Source organism: Phoca vitulina, unplaced genomic scaffold (genome assembly GCF_004348235.1).
Source record: "Phoca vitulina isolate PV1807 unplaced genomic scaffold, GSC_HSeal_1.0 scaffold1, whole genome shotgun sequence".
Taxonomy (NCBI): domain Eukaryota; kingdom Metazoa; phylum Chordata; class Mammalia; order Carnivora; family Phocidae; genus Phoca; species Phoca vitulina.
Window position 1 is genome coordinate 62,265,391 of NW_022589704.1, and position 12,498 is coordinate 62,277,888.

General features: G+C 41.2%; 1 protein-coding gene across 2 annotated transcripts in view; it reads right to left on the bottom strand.

Moving 5' to 3' along the window:
• NOSTRIN (nitric oxide synthase trafficking) overlaps positions 1 to 12,498 on the bottom strand; it is a 60,974-nt gene that overhangs the window by 15,756 nt on the left and 32,720 nt on the right. For both annotated transcript variants that reach the window (XM_032408674.1, XM_032408683.1), the window contains 3 exons: positions 11,647 to 11,709; positions 8,842 to 8,940; positions 3,503 to 3,628 (listed from right to left, as the gene is read on the bottom strand). In XM_032408674.1, the coding sequence (XP_032264565.1) occupies positions 3,503 to 3,628; positions 8,842 to 8,940; positions 11,647 to 11,709 (288 nt within the window). The remainder of the gene's footprint in view (positions 1 to 3,502; positions 3,629 to 8,841; positions 8,941 to 11,646; positions 11,710 to 12,498) is intronic.

Here is a 12,498-nt window from a genome sequence, read left to right on the forward strand (position 1 = left end):
CGTTTCTTAGTATCTAGGAAACTGCCTTGAATGCAGTTCAACGAATGTTCTCTGAAAGAATTTATAAATCCAATTTGGAGAGGAAGAAGGGGTAAGAGGATACATTATAGGACATTTCAATGAATTCTTATACCCCATTTCTACAGAAGAATGGTCCTGGGAGAACGGAGGGAAAAAGGAAACTGAACAACCCTCCTCACATTTCCACCTTGCACACTTATAACAAAATTCCCCTTTAATTCAGTTCAGCCCTCTTCTGTTATGTGTCTTCATGAATATAACATTCTACTTCTGAGTTTGTATATAATAGATGATCTAGAACACACAGTATAAGATGTGAGTCAGCGACTTGGTGGTGCAGACCCAGTGTATACAAGCCAAGGGAATATGAAGTAAAGGAATCGTTCTTGGTTAGGGCCAGGCAAGGATGACTCGGCAGAAGCAGTCTCAACTGGGTCTGCAGGGCCGGGCATGCACTTGGGAGGCAGAAGGTAGCTCTAAGGGAGCTGAGGTAAGAGGATGTGTGAGAACTGAAAGGGAGAGGTGGCACAATATTGGTGGCCTCTGGCATGGTGGTAACAATAAACCAGGATACAAGAAGGGTGAAAGGAAATCTTTCTTTTCCTTATGGAGATTTGGATTTTGAGTAGATTCCCCATGTGACTTGGATTCTAATAAAAAAACTTAGGGTTTTAAATATTTTTAAAGCTGAGTTGAAATAGATTTTTTTAGAAACTTCAAGTATAATTAACATACAGTGTTATACTAGTATCAAGTATACAATATTATGATTCAATGATTCTATATATTACTCAGTGCACATCATGACCAGTGTCCTCTTAATCCCCTTTGTCTATTTCACCCATGCCCCCCCCACTCACCTCCCTTCAGGCAACCACCAGTTTGTTCTCTATAGTTAAGAGTCTGTGCTTTTATTTGTCTGCAAAGACATCATTTCAAATAGAGATAAATGTATATCTTGTCACCATCAGGGAGACTTTATAAACAAAAAAAGGTAATTTCCATGATGTTTTAATATAAAAGTTGGGGCTGCTGAGAGGGGAGTGGGTCCGGAGGAAAGGTATAGGAGAACCCTAACAGGAAAAAAGAAAACTGAGAAGAAGGAAAGAGAGACCTAGTAAGAGCCTCTGAGAAAGGAGTTGGTAATAGCGATACCTAAGGCATTTTGAAGGCAGCTGGATGTCAGCTACCCCAGACATGGTGGCAGCCATACGAGTAGGAACCATACTTATCCCCCATTGCTGTGATGTAGAGAAGTGAGAAGGATGCAGACATGGAGGTTAAGTATTTTTCTCATGGCCTTTGAAGGGTGTCTGGAGGATGGAATGGGAACAGCAATTTCTCTCTCATAATCTAACAGGGCTTCCCAGGAAGCCAGCCTCTGTGGAAAAGCCACAGCCTCACTGAGGAGTCCCAGGGGGTGAGGCAAGACCAAAGGCCAGGTTGGAGAGCCAGGTTTCAGATGGACCAAGTTGGAAATTAAATCCTTGGCCCTTTCTCGTCCTCTTCATCTAAAACCAGCAGAAGCAAGGAGGGTACCAAGACCCTACGTTTGCTGGCATAAATTAAAAAAAGGTTTATCCTCATTTCTTCCTCTCTTTGGCCTAGTTTTCATCTCTCCTTTAATTTCCCTGTTCTTCCCCACCTCTGCCTCTATCCTGTCTTGAAAGGGGAACAGCAAGAGATTAACTGCGGCCCTTCGATTTCTGCTTGTCCAGCTCCTGTTAGCGCAGAAGCAGAGAGCTGAGGTCAAGTCCGTGGCATAGACTGCTAGGTTGAATCCCGTTGCCGTCTTGGGCAAGTACCTGCACGTCTCCACTCTCTCACTATAAATTGGGAATAAAATGATGACCTCTTCATGATGTTGTGATGAACACAAAATATAATGTAGCGAGTGTACTCAGCACCGAGCCTGTCCCTAAGCAGCACCTGTATCATTCACACATTACTGTGCTTATCAAATTGCATCTTGATTGCCTCTTTTTGCAATTGTACCTTCCTTTAAGCATTTTTTTTAACTTAAAATGTGGGGAAAAAAGAAACCAAAACATTCATGTTCTTAGCACCTAGAGTTGAACATTATTTAAGTTGGTCAGATTTATGTTGACTTAAAAAATAGAGGGCTACGCTATTCAGATAGATAGTAGTTGGAGTAACTTTTGGGCCCCGGTTTGTTTTGTCCTCTGCCAGCCTGTGCACAAGCCGTGTGGCTGTGCAGCTCTGTTGAATTCCCACCTTTTTCCTCCTACAACATAGATTCAATCTATATGTATGAGTTTACAAACACACACATAAAAACTCACTGTAGTTTGGGGTGTGAGTTTTTTAATGCTTTAATTTACATAAAGTGTATAAATAGCAGGTTTCTTTTCTTCGACATCATGTTTTTGAGGTTAATTTGTGTGTGTGTGTGTGTGTGTTTTTTTTTTTAAGATTTTATTTATTTATTTGAGAGAGAGAGAGCCAGAGAGAAAGCACGAGTGGAGGGGAGGGGCAGAGGGAGTGGGAGAAGCAGGCTCCCTGCTGAGCAGAGACTGAGCCACTCAGGTGGCCCTAATTTGTGTTTAAATATAGTTTTAATTAATATTTATTGCTAGATATCAGTCTACTTTCTAAATTAGAGTACATTTTAAGAGTAATTCCTCTATTGATAGGTATGAGGATTGTGTACAATTTTTTCCCATCCTGCAGTTATAAACAATTCTGCAATAAACATTGTTATACATCACCCTTAGTATACAGGTGTATACCAGATAGACGCCTAAGAGGGGACCTGCCAGGTTGTAAATACATGCGCATTTCAGTTTTACTAGATACAATCGAGTTATTCTCACTAGAGAGGTATAAGAATTCTTGTTTCCCAGCAATTCTTGTTTAGCAAAACGTGATATCGCCACTTTTTAATCTTTGCCAGGTGAGTGAGCGTCTCTTCATATGTTTATTGGTGATTTTGATTTTCCCTTTTGTGATCTGCTTGTTCATACTTTTTAAGTTTTATCGGATGATTTGCCACAATTCTTTCCTTATACATCTTCTTTGCTGCTGAGCTTACACCTCCCAGGTTGAGGTGGTCCTCTTTAATCATTGCTCCAGGGCCCAACACAAAGCCCCACAGACAAAGGAACTCCATAAGCGATTACTGTACAAATCAGCTCTCGGGCCTAAAACTCCTTTCTGAGTGCCAAATACTCAAGCCTTAATTACACTTCACTTCGACAGCACTCTTTGAAGTTAGCTGCGTGCTATCGTGGCTGTTGAGAATTAGAATCTGGCCACAGCTCCTCAGTAAATATGCACTGGTTATTGGATCCATGGAGAAATGGAAACGATTGGAAGTCAGGTGGTTTGTCTAAAATCACAGGAGTGAGGGTCATTGCCAAGGACAGAGCTCATCAGGTCATGTAATTACAGATCTGACCTTCCTTTTCAAGGCCTCACCAAGCTCCCTGGAAGAAGAGAAAAATGCGAGCCCAGGACTCACCTGGTAGCAATTTTCCAGTGTGTTTTCCCACTTGAGTCTGGTAGCACAGCCAGCCAGGTTTTTTTGGTAGTAATTTTCATCTTCTTTTGCCAACTTCTCCGTCGATTTTTTCAGTTTACTGAGGAGCTAAAGGAAAACATCAGTGTCATATATTCCTTAACACATTTATCAAAGCCCTTGGTGATCCCAGGTAAAGGATACATACAACCCAACCATACAGTTCCCATCTCCCAGTGGAAGTCAGCCGCAGTAGCTCTAGATGACAAAACCAAAGATCTTTCTCAGAGAAAAGGCATACCAGAGCTGAAAGGAAACCTACTGGTCTGTCGGTGTGATTCCTTCAATTGTTCACATGAGGAAATTGAGGTCCTTAAGTGTGACGTGATGTGCCCATGTTCATCCAATCAAGGAAGAGTCCAAATGACAGGTGAGGGGAAGCAAGCGCAGATTAGGAACCTCCAGCTCCAGACTGTAATCTACTAATGCTCCGTGTCCCAGCATTTCTTGGCAAGGACAGGTGAAGATTGTGCAGGCACGTAAGTTTAGAACTGGCTCACTGGTGAAAAGCTCGAGGCACAGGCCAATGTTGACTACAAGTTGGGGACTGCTAGCCAGGTGCCTCCCACTCATCCTGCTCCCCAGTGATCTGTTCCTTCACAAGGAGCCCCCACTTGCCAGCCACCAAAAGTGGCCATTCTGATTGTGAAGCCTTCTGGAAAATCAGAGTGATAACAAAACTCTCTGCACCAGGGTAGCTGAAATTCATTCTCAAAATGCTCAGACAAGTAATTTCACATCTTTGGGGACAAAGGAAGTTGTATTACATGAATTGTTCTCAAACTTGAATATGTTTAGGAAGGACCTGGGTGCTTATAAAATTGCAGATTTTCAGGGTCCCACAGGTAGCAATACCAATCCAGTAGTTCTATAATGGGGTTGGGAAATCTGAATTTCACTACCTCTCAGGGTGATTCTGATGCAAATGGTCCTCAAAGCACAGTTCAAGGAAGACCAAAGATCCCTCTGACGTAAGCAGTTTAGGAGTTTCAAGGACAGAGACAAAGGCTTTTAAAAATGACCTTCTTTATGCTTAAGGACATTTTGACTAATGTTTTAGTAATGAAGAACATTCATCCAAAATGGTGAATATTAACACCACTCATTTATTATTTCAATTGATATGCTAGCCATTCAATTGTCCCTTGGCTCTGATGTATGACTTACACAGGACACATTTGGTTTTGTGTATCAAGTGTAATGAAACGCATTTATCTGTGGAAACATGAGCTCGTGAATTTCAACCTGATAACAATATAGTGAAAAAGCTGAAAGTGTGCCATGGCTATACTTTGCTAAATCATCATCCTTAGATTCTTATTGAGATGCTCACACCCCCAGCAACGAGAATGCAGTCACTTTTGAGATGACTGCTCACATCAGCCTACACTACAGAGCTATATTGACTAGAAGTTTCTGTTTAGCAAATTTACAACAAATAACCCCAAATAGATATAAAAGAAGAACGGTTGACTTTTATATTCTTATTTAAGGAAATTCTCAGAAAACTTTATAAAATTTGTCAAATATTGAATGCTTTTTCTTTTCTTTCTCTTGGAACAAACATATCATTCATTTATTCATCAAACATCTATTGAGTGCCACAGTGCGCCATGTACTAGGCTCTGGAACTAGAAAAGTAAACTAGATAGTCTCCCCCTCTAGTCAGAGACCCACGGGGCCATCACTATTCTGTGTGATAGATCCCAGAATGATACAAATATTAGGTATCACTGGGGCACCAAGAGGGACACCTAAACCAAACTTGGAATTAAAATGACACGTAAGCTAAGCCTGGGCATACAATGGGTACTCACAGAAACGACCCTGTGTGAATAAAGCTAAAATGGGAGTAATAATTAGTGAGGTGAAATGGCATAACAGGATACCGACAAAATTTTTGGAGAGGTTGGAGCACACAGTTTGAGAGAGAAGAGCAATAATACTGAAAAGTTAGGCAAGGGTCAAGTCAGGGAGGGTCTTTAGGGCCACATAAAGGAGTTTAGACTTTATTTGAGGTCACCAGGAAGCCTCTGACGGCCTTTAAAAGGAGAATGATATGCTCACATTCAAGTTTCAGAAAAGTCAGGTGGGCTTGTAGATAAGGAGGAGATAGAAGAAGACAACATTGAAAGCCAGGAGACCAGTCTGCCAGAGAGCTGCAAGCAATGGTGATGGCGGCCTGTGATAGAGTGGGGTGGGGGGTGGGGGGTGGGGGGTGGAGACACAAGTAGCAAAATTCAGGAAGTATTTTGTTTAGGAGGTAGAACCATGAGGATATGTTACATGGTAATATTCAAAGATCTAGAAAACACAGGAATAAAAGAATATTTTTGGTAGAGGGAAGTGATGGTTCCAATCTTGGATGTTGAGTTTGAGGTGCTAGGAGGCAGCTCAGAGACTGGTGGGGCTGGAGACATAAATTGGGGTATTATCAGCCTGGATATGGTGGTGGAAGCCTTGAGAGTATATTTATTGAGTACTGGTTATATAGTGAGTCCCTGATTTTGAGAATAATGTGTTGGACACTGGAAATACAATGCTGCATAAAACAGAATGAATCCCAGGAGAGAAATCATCAGGAAAAGCGATATATAAAGGTCAGGCAAAAAGGAGAAGTCCATAAAAGAGTTTAAGAAAAAATTGCCAGAAAGAAAAACCAAAAGAGTAAGGTGTTGCTGAAGTTAAAAGAAGAGAATTTTCTAGAAGGAGGATGTCAACAATGCTTAATGCTTCCAAGAAGTTAAGTAAGATAAGAACTGGAAAGTGCGCACTGGCTTTAGCAAGAAGGATGACATGTTTTCCAAGCAAGAACACTCTTCGTAGAATGGTGGGGAAAGCTTGATTGGTGTGGATCGAGGAGGGAACAGGAGGTGAGGAAATGGAGACAGAGCACAGAAAACCCTTTCAATAAATCTTACTGTACAAGAAGGAGAGATGATAAAATCTGGAGAGGAACAGAAATAGGGCCATGGAGAGGTGTCTCCCTGACTCTTCCTATTCTCACAAGATGGGGTGGGGAGGGACATGTTGACTGATGAGAAGCAACTATTAGAGAGGGGTATGTCCAAGATACAGGCGAAAGGGAAATAATCAAGAGAAGGATCTCTGAGAGGCAGGATGGGCTGGGACTCCAAGCACACAATGAAGATTAGCCTGTCCCATTCTTTGCACATATGACTTTGGTAGGCAGGTGGCCGAGCCAACTTCTATTTACTGTGAGGAAGGAGCCAAGATAGTCTGCTGAGAGTGGGTGGTGAGGATGGAGGTGTGAGAAGAATGGAGATTAGATCAGCTTCTGCTGAGAACAAGGACTGCTGAGCGGGAAAACAGAAAGATCTGCTGAGCAGGGCAGAGCTCGCTCTGTTCAGGTTGGAGATGATGGGCACTTCTCTGTGAGACGCAAAAAAGGAATGCTGCCTTAGGTGGTTAGCCTTAGGACTAAAAAAAGGAAGAAGAAGAAGAAGAAGAAAGCTACCAGGTAAAGCAATGAAGATGATAGGGATTTTGATATAATGACAGCCAATGTTCTGTGGTTACAGAATCAGTCGGAGGAGGGCAGAAGAAGACCATGGGCTTCGACCTCCCAGGGAAGATGCTAATGAGGGAAGGAAGAGGAAATCCACCATTTAGCCGCCTGATGCTTTTCTCTTTGTTATTGCTTGACATCAATAAAGAATAGCTTTTAATGAGGGCTCCCAAAGCCTGTGCCTGGCGCCGGGGCTCAGCATTGTAGCACACTGTGGTTTTGCTGCTTCATCATTCAATACTTGTTATGATCATTTCAAACTGGGAAAATTGACAGGTGAAGAAATAAGAACGTTGTCAAATCTTGCTAACAATGAATTTAAGTTATTCGACTCATAGTTTCTTCAGATGAAATGACAGCTTTACTTGCAATGACGATTTTCTTTTTCTTTTAAGAATGTTTTGGGTTGTGGGGGTGTGGCCTGCATTTCCTTAGGGGGACTTCATCTTTCGGGGAAGATACTGATTATTTCAGAGTTTTCCAATTTGGAGCACATACCACACGAGATGTGTGAGATAATCTATCATATCTCCAACATTATTTGTGTTCCTTTTTGCCTAGACACGTTTAGCAAGCTTACTCTTATTTAACATATGAGTCGACACTGGTGCCCACCCATGGACAGTTATGTGCTCTGGAGGGAGAGCGGGGATTTTAGAACCTAAGAAGCTGACATGGGCCCTCACAAATGTCTTCACTTTCAGTGTCCTGGGACACGTGGCCATTCGCATGTGTCTGGGGCACGGGGATTTACAGATATTTCTTCTAGCTTTAATTAGGTTACACACACAAAATTAACAAATTTTGTTTGTCTCAAAAAGATTTCTGCTGAGATGTAGATTGACATTAGTACTGCCAATGTAAGCACAAGAAAGCCACAAGAAAATGTCAGAGCTGATGCCTTCTCCTGCTCCTGGTTATAAGTACATCATCACCCACAGGAAAGGCAAAAACTGGGATGATCTGGTGAAATCTGAAAAGAAGTTAACCAGAAAGTTTAAAATTATCAAGAGGACTATTAGAAATATGAATTCACATTTACTACGGTTAAGGCTGAACCTTGCTCAAGTGTAAATTTTGCCTAGAAATGTCACTCAGTGATCACATGAAGGCATCGTGGTTAGCTAATCATTTAAAATATTATTTCGTCTCTATCTCATCCCTCAAACACTTTTTTATGTTTTATAATGTTCATAGCATATTAGTATAATATATAAAGTGCTACATATGGTATACAGTATTGGTAAAGTACATGATATAATTCATTATATATGTACATATATTTTTTACTTACTTGTGCTGAGAGATATGTAATAGGGTCCCTATGGAAAAATTTGGACACCCTTGGTCTAATGTTTCATCTGTCAATAATACCTTTTAGAAATATATGTGGACCGGGCGCCTGGGTGGCTCAGTCGTTAAGCATCTGCCTTCGGCTCAGGTCATGATCCCAGGGTCCTGGGATCGAGTCCCACATCGGGCTTCCTGCTCAGCAGGAAGCCTGCTTCTCCCTCTCCCACTCCCCCTGCTTGTGTTCCTGCTCTCGCTATCTCTCTCTCTGTCAAATAAAAAAAAAAAAAAAATATGTGGACCAGGAATGATTTAGAATCCCTCTCATGCTCTGCCACATGACAGCTCTGCAGAGACCCCCACACAGAGCAGGGAGTCAGCCAGTTCTCTTGTGTTCATAGCTCAGAGTAGGAAATCCATCCTTCTCCAAGCCACATGCATGTAGCCGGCCATGACAGGTTACCTTCTGCTTCTCCTTCTTAGTCACAGTTTGCCTGGAGCTTTCTACAAGATGGGAAAGTGCCTCATGCTTCTTGGTACTAATCATTAATTTCTTCTTGGCCTAGAGTCAAAAACATACAAAAAAGCAAAAATGGATGAGAATCAGATATCAAGAGAAAAATTCTTCCGTTCTGGAACAAGTTATGTTCATGTGCTAGCTTAAATGATTGTGCAATTTTAGTTCTTCATTTCTGCCCTCACCACAAAATCTGCCTGGAATATCACAGTGGCTAACATTTTGCCCTGAAACCACTGTATATTTTTTCATTATATTGAGTACATTCAAGAGGGTTATACATTTTTCCAAATCACAAAGGCCCGCAAGCCTCCAAAACATTGTTCTAGCTAGCAACATGACAGGAATGGTTTTACCACAAAATCATCACAGCAGACATGGAAGACCGCCTGCATCATTCTTTTAAATCAACCTGGGCCACAACTGAGGTCATTTTAAGATGCTCTCTTAAAACTTACAGCAAAGGGGCAATTTTGCACCTGATGCAAAGGCTTCAGAGGTGGGCATTTGCCTGGCATCTTGTGAAATGGCCTGTACTGGCGGTGAGGAGCGGGGGGTTGGGAAGGAAGAAGTACATTCAAATCCTCCTACTCTGTTGATGCCTCAAACCTCAAAGTGGGTTATGACCCAGGTGATCATTTCCTATTCTACCCGGTTTCAACTTGGCAGAAGATGATGTTCCAGATGATGTTCCATTCCATAAAATGAGAAAACAGAACTTGGTTTGAGTTGGATCCAGCCTGTTCAGGAACTGGATTGATTGACAGACTGTTTAGTTTTGCACCTCAATGTCATAAGGACTGCAAAACCGGGTAATGAAGGGAAAAGTTCAGTTCCCTCTCTCTTTAGGAATCAGAGGCAAAGCCTTCCGAATGTCTCTCAACCTATGAAGCCTCTGCAAAAGGGAATTCAAGGAACAGGAAGCTCACTGACCCTCTTTCTCTGCCTCTAGTCAGTCACAAGCCCATGGAGAAATGAGAGCATGAGGGAAGAACTTTGGGTCCTTTAAAAGGCTTCCATTTCTGTCTCCCAAATAGACCGAACTTCATTACTGACATGCTGAAAACTTCAATTGTAACTGGGGAGAAAATTATTAGAGCTCAAGAATTTTATGTTCTCCAATTTCTATGTCACTCTTCATAAAAAAAGAAAATCATTTTATTTAGAAAAACTACTTGGTGGAAACTGGGAAAGAATAAAAGATGCTTTTTTTGTTCTGGAAAGCAATTATACATGCCTAGCACGGTTTCTCTCTTTTCGTCCGTTATATTGAATTTCCTGTGAAGGCTGAATATTTAGAGAATGGATTATAAAAAACAAATTCCGTTTGGGGTGTCTGTGTGGCTCAGTCATTTAAGCATCTGATTCTTGATCTCAGCTCAGGTCTTGATCTCAGAGTTGTGAGTTCAAGCCCCACGTTGGGCTCCACACTGGATGTGGAACCAACTTAAAAAAAACAAACAAACAAATTCTGTTTAAGACAGCTCATAAAATCAAGAACAAAACTAAAACAAATGACTGGACACTGATTATGAGACTTTTAAACATTTATGATAAAAATGATTCTCATGAGCATTCTTTTACCAGTACTACTATTGCAGGTATAGAAATTCATTTATCTCAAACATTTCTTATTAATGCCTTTGGTCTTATGGAGTCCTTGATTTCAGCAGGAGCTTCAAAGGCAACAATGAGGACTGAGTTGGGGCTGCCTATTTTTGAGGGATCTCTCTGGTTATTTGCCACTAGCCGCTGTCTCCTGGGAAAAGTTCTCTTTGGGTACTGATACTGTGGAGAGGAAAAGGAAGTTCAGCTTTTGGAGCACAAGTTCTCTCAAAGGGGATCACTGGGTTTTCTTCACAGATTCCCTCTCCACTGGTTTGTAGTTCTTTCAAGTTGAATTCCCCCTAAGCTGGATTGTTCTAGAATTATCTTCTCTACATATATATGGGTTCCATCTGTTATTCTCTCTGCGTAAGAACCTATAATGATATACTCTAAATTCTCACACCAGATCATAATTCCTCTCCTTGGAATTCATTTACTGTTTCCTGCACATATGTTAGCTGGCCAACTACATTTTAAATTACTCGCAAATAGGAACCATGTCCTTGTACAGAGTGGAGTACAGGAAGTGGACCACACGTATTTGTGGACTCAGTATATGTCTTCCCCTTTACACATGGCTCCTCGCCCCGCACGGCACTCCTCTCACTAGTGAGACAGAGATCACGAATGCCCTTCTACAAATGATAAATCCAAAACTCAGACAGTATTTGTCACTTGCCCTAAGCTACAGATTACACAGAGAGGCAGTCAGTGTAGTGGAATGGGTAAGAGCAATGACTTATAACAGTCTTGGTTCAACACAACCAGCCTTAGGCAAATTATTTACCTCTCTGTGTCTCAGTTTCCCCCACCCATCTGTCAAATGGGACATACCATATTGGTTTGCTTTTTTTTTGGGGGGGGGGTGTTGTTGCAATGATTGAATATATAAATACATAGCATTTGCCACACAATAAATGCTATGGCTGTTAGCTATAAATAATAACCATATTCCGAGCCCTGCTCTTCTAGTGGTTTAGTTGAAAGATAGATCTATACAATAATTCAGGGAGGAAACATTTTTCTCTTCAGTTAGCGCTTAGATATACTAACACTAAAACACAGGATCACATTCGTGCAAAAGCAAAAAGGCTCAGACCGAAAAACTGAGTTTACATAAATGACATTCATATGTATACTTGCCTTGATTTGTTGATTCCAGTTGCCAATGACAAGATTTGCTGCCTTTTCAACTTCGTTATCAAGCTACGAACAGAAAAAAAGAGACAGGATTTTTTTTTTCTGTCTTTCTGTTGAGTCATGGTGCTGGCTTATGAATTCTGGCAGTCACTATCACAATCCATAGGAATTTCAAAATGCTACAGTGGACATAGATATGCTGAGAAAAGTAGCCAAACTATCTTTTCCCCATGTCAAAACCTCTTGACAGACGTTAGCTTGAATGCATTTGGTAAAATAACTATTTTTGTGTAAACTATGTAACTATACAAGAACTTGTAACAAGAACATCAGTGTGTGTGACCTGCGTGGAGGGGCTCTTGCATAGTTTGGTGTCCCTTTTGGTCCCAGCACTTCCTCAGCACCATTCCCTGCTGCCTAATCTTTAGCACCATGACAAAGCCTGAGAGTCCTGGCAGTGCTAATTTTACTAAGTGTCTCATTGCCCCTGAAGTGAATGAATACTGTTACAATTTCAAAGAGATTGAATTCTTTATCATAATTAACTTTTCTCCTACTTTTAAACAGCCAAAGGTACAGTAAAATAATGATAAAAATGCATCTAGACAACCCCCCAAGGAGATCAGCCTTAAGTGAGGGCAAAACTTTTTTTCCTGGACCATAGACAGATCAGCTATCACTCGGCCACATTGAGATCTAGCAACGCTGCCCTTTTATTTTGTCCAGCTGATTGAATTTGGAATATACGATTTATTGTAACAAATACAATGAAAATAGTTTTGTGCACTATGTCACTTTTGACTCTATGTGAAATGTGGAACAAGTTCACTTTAAAAATAATTTTCATCTCTCTTT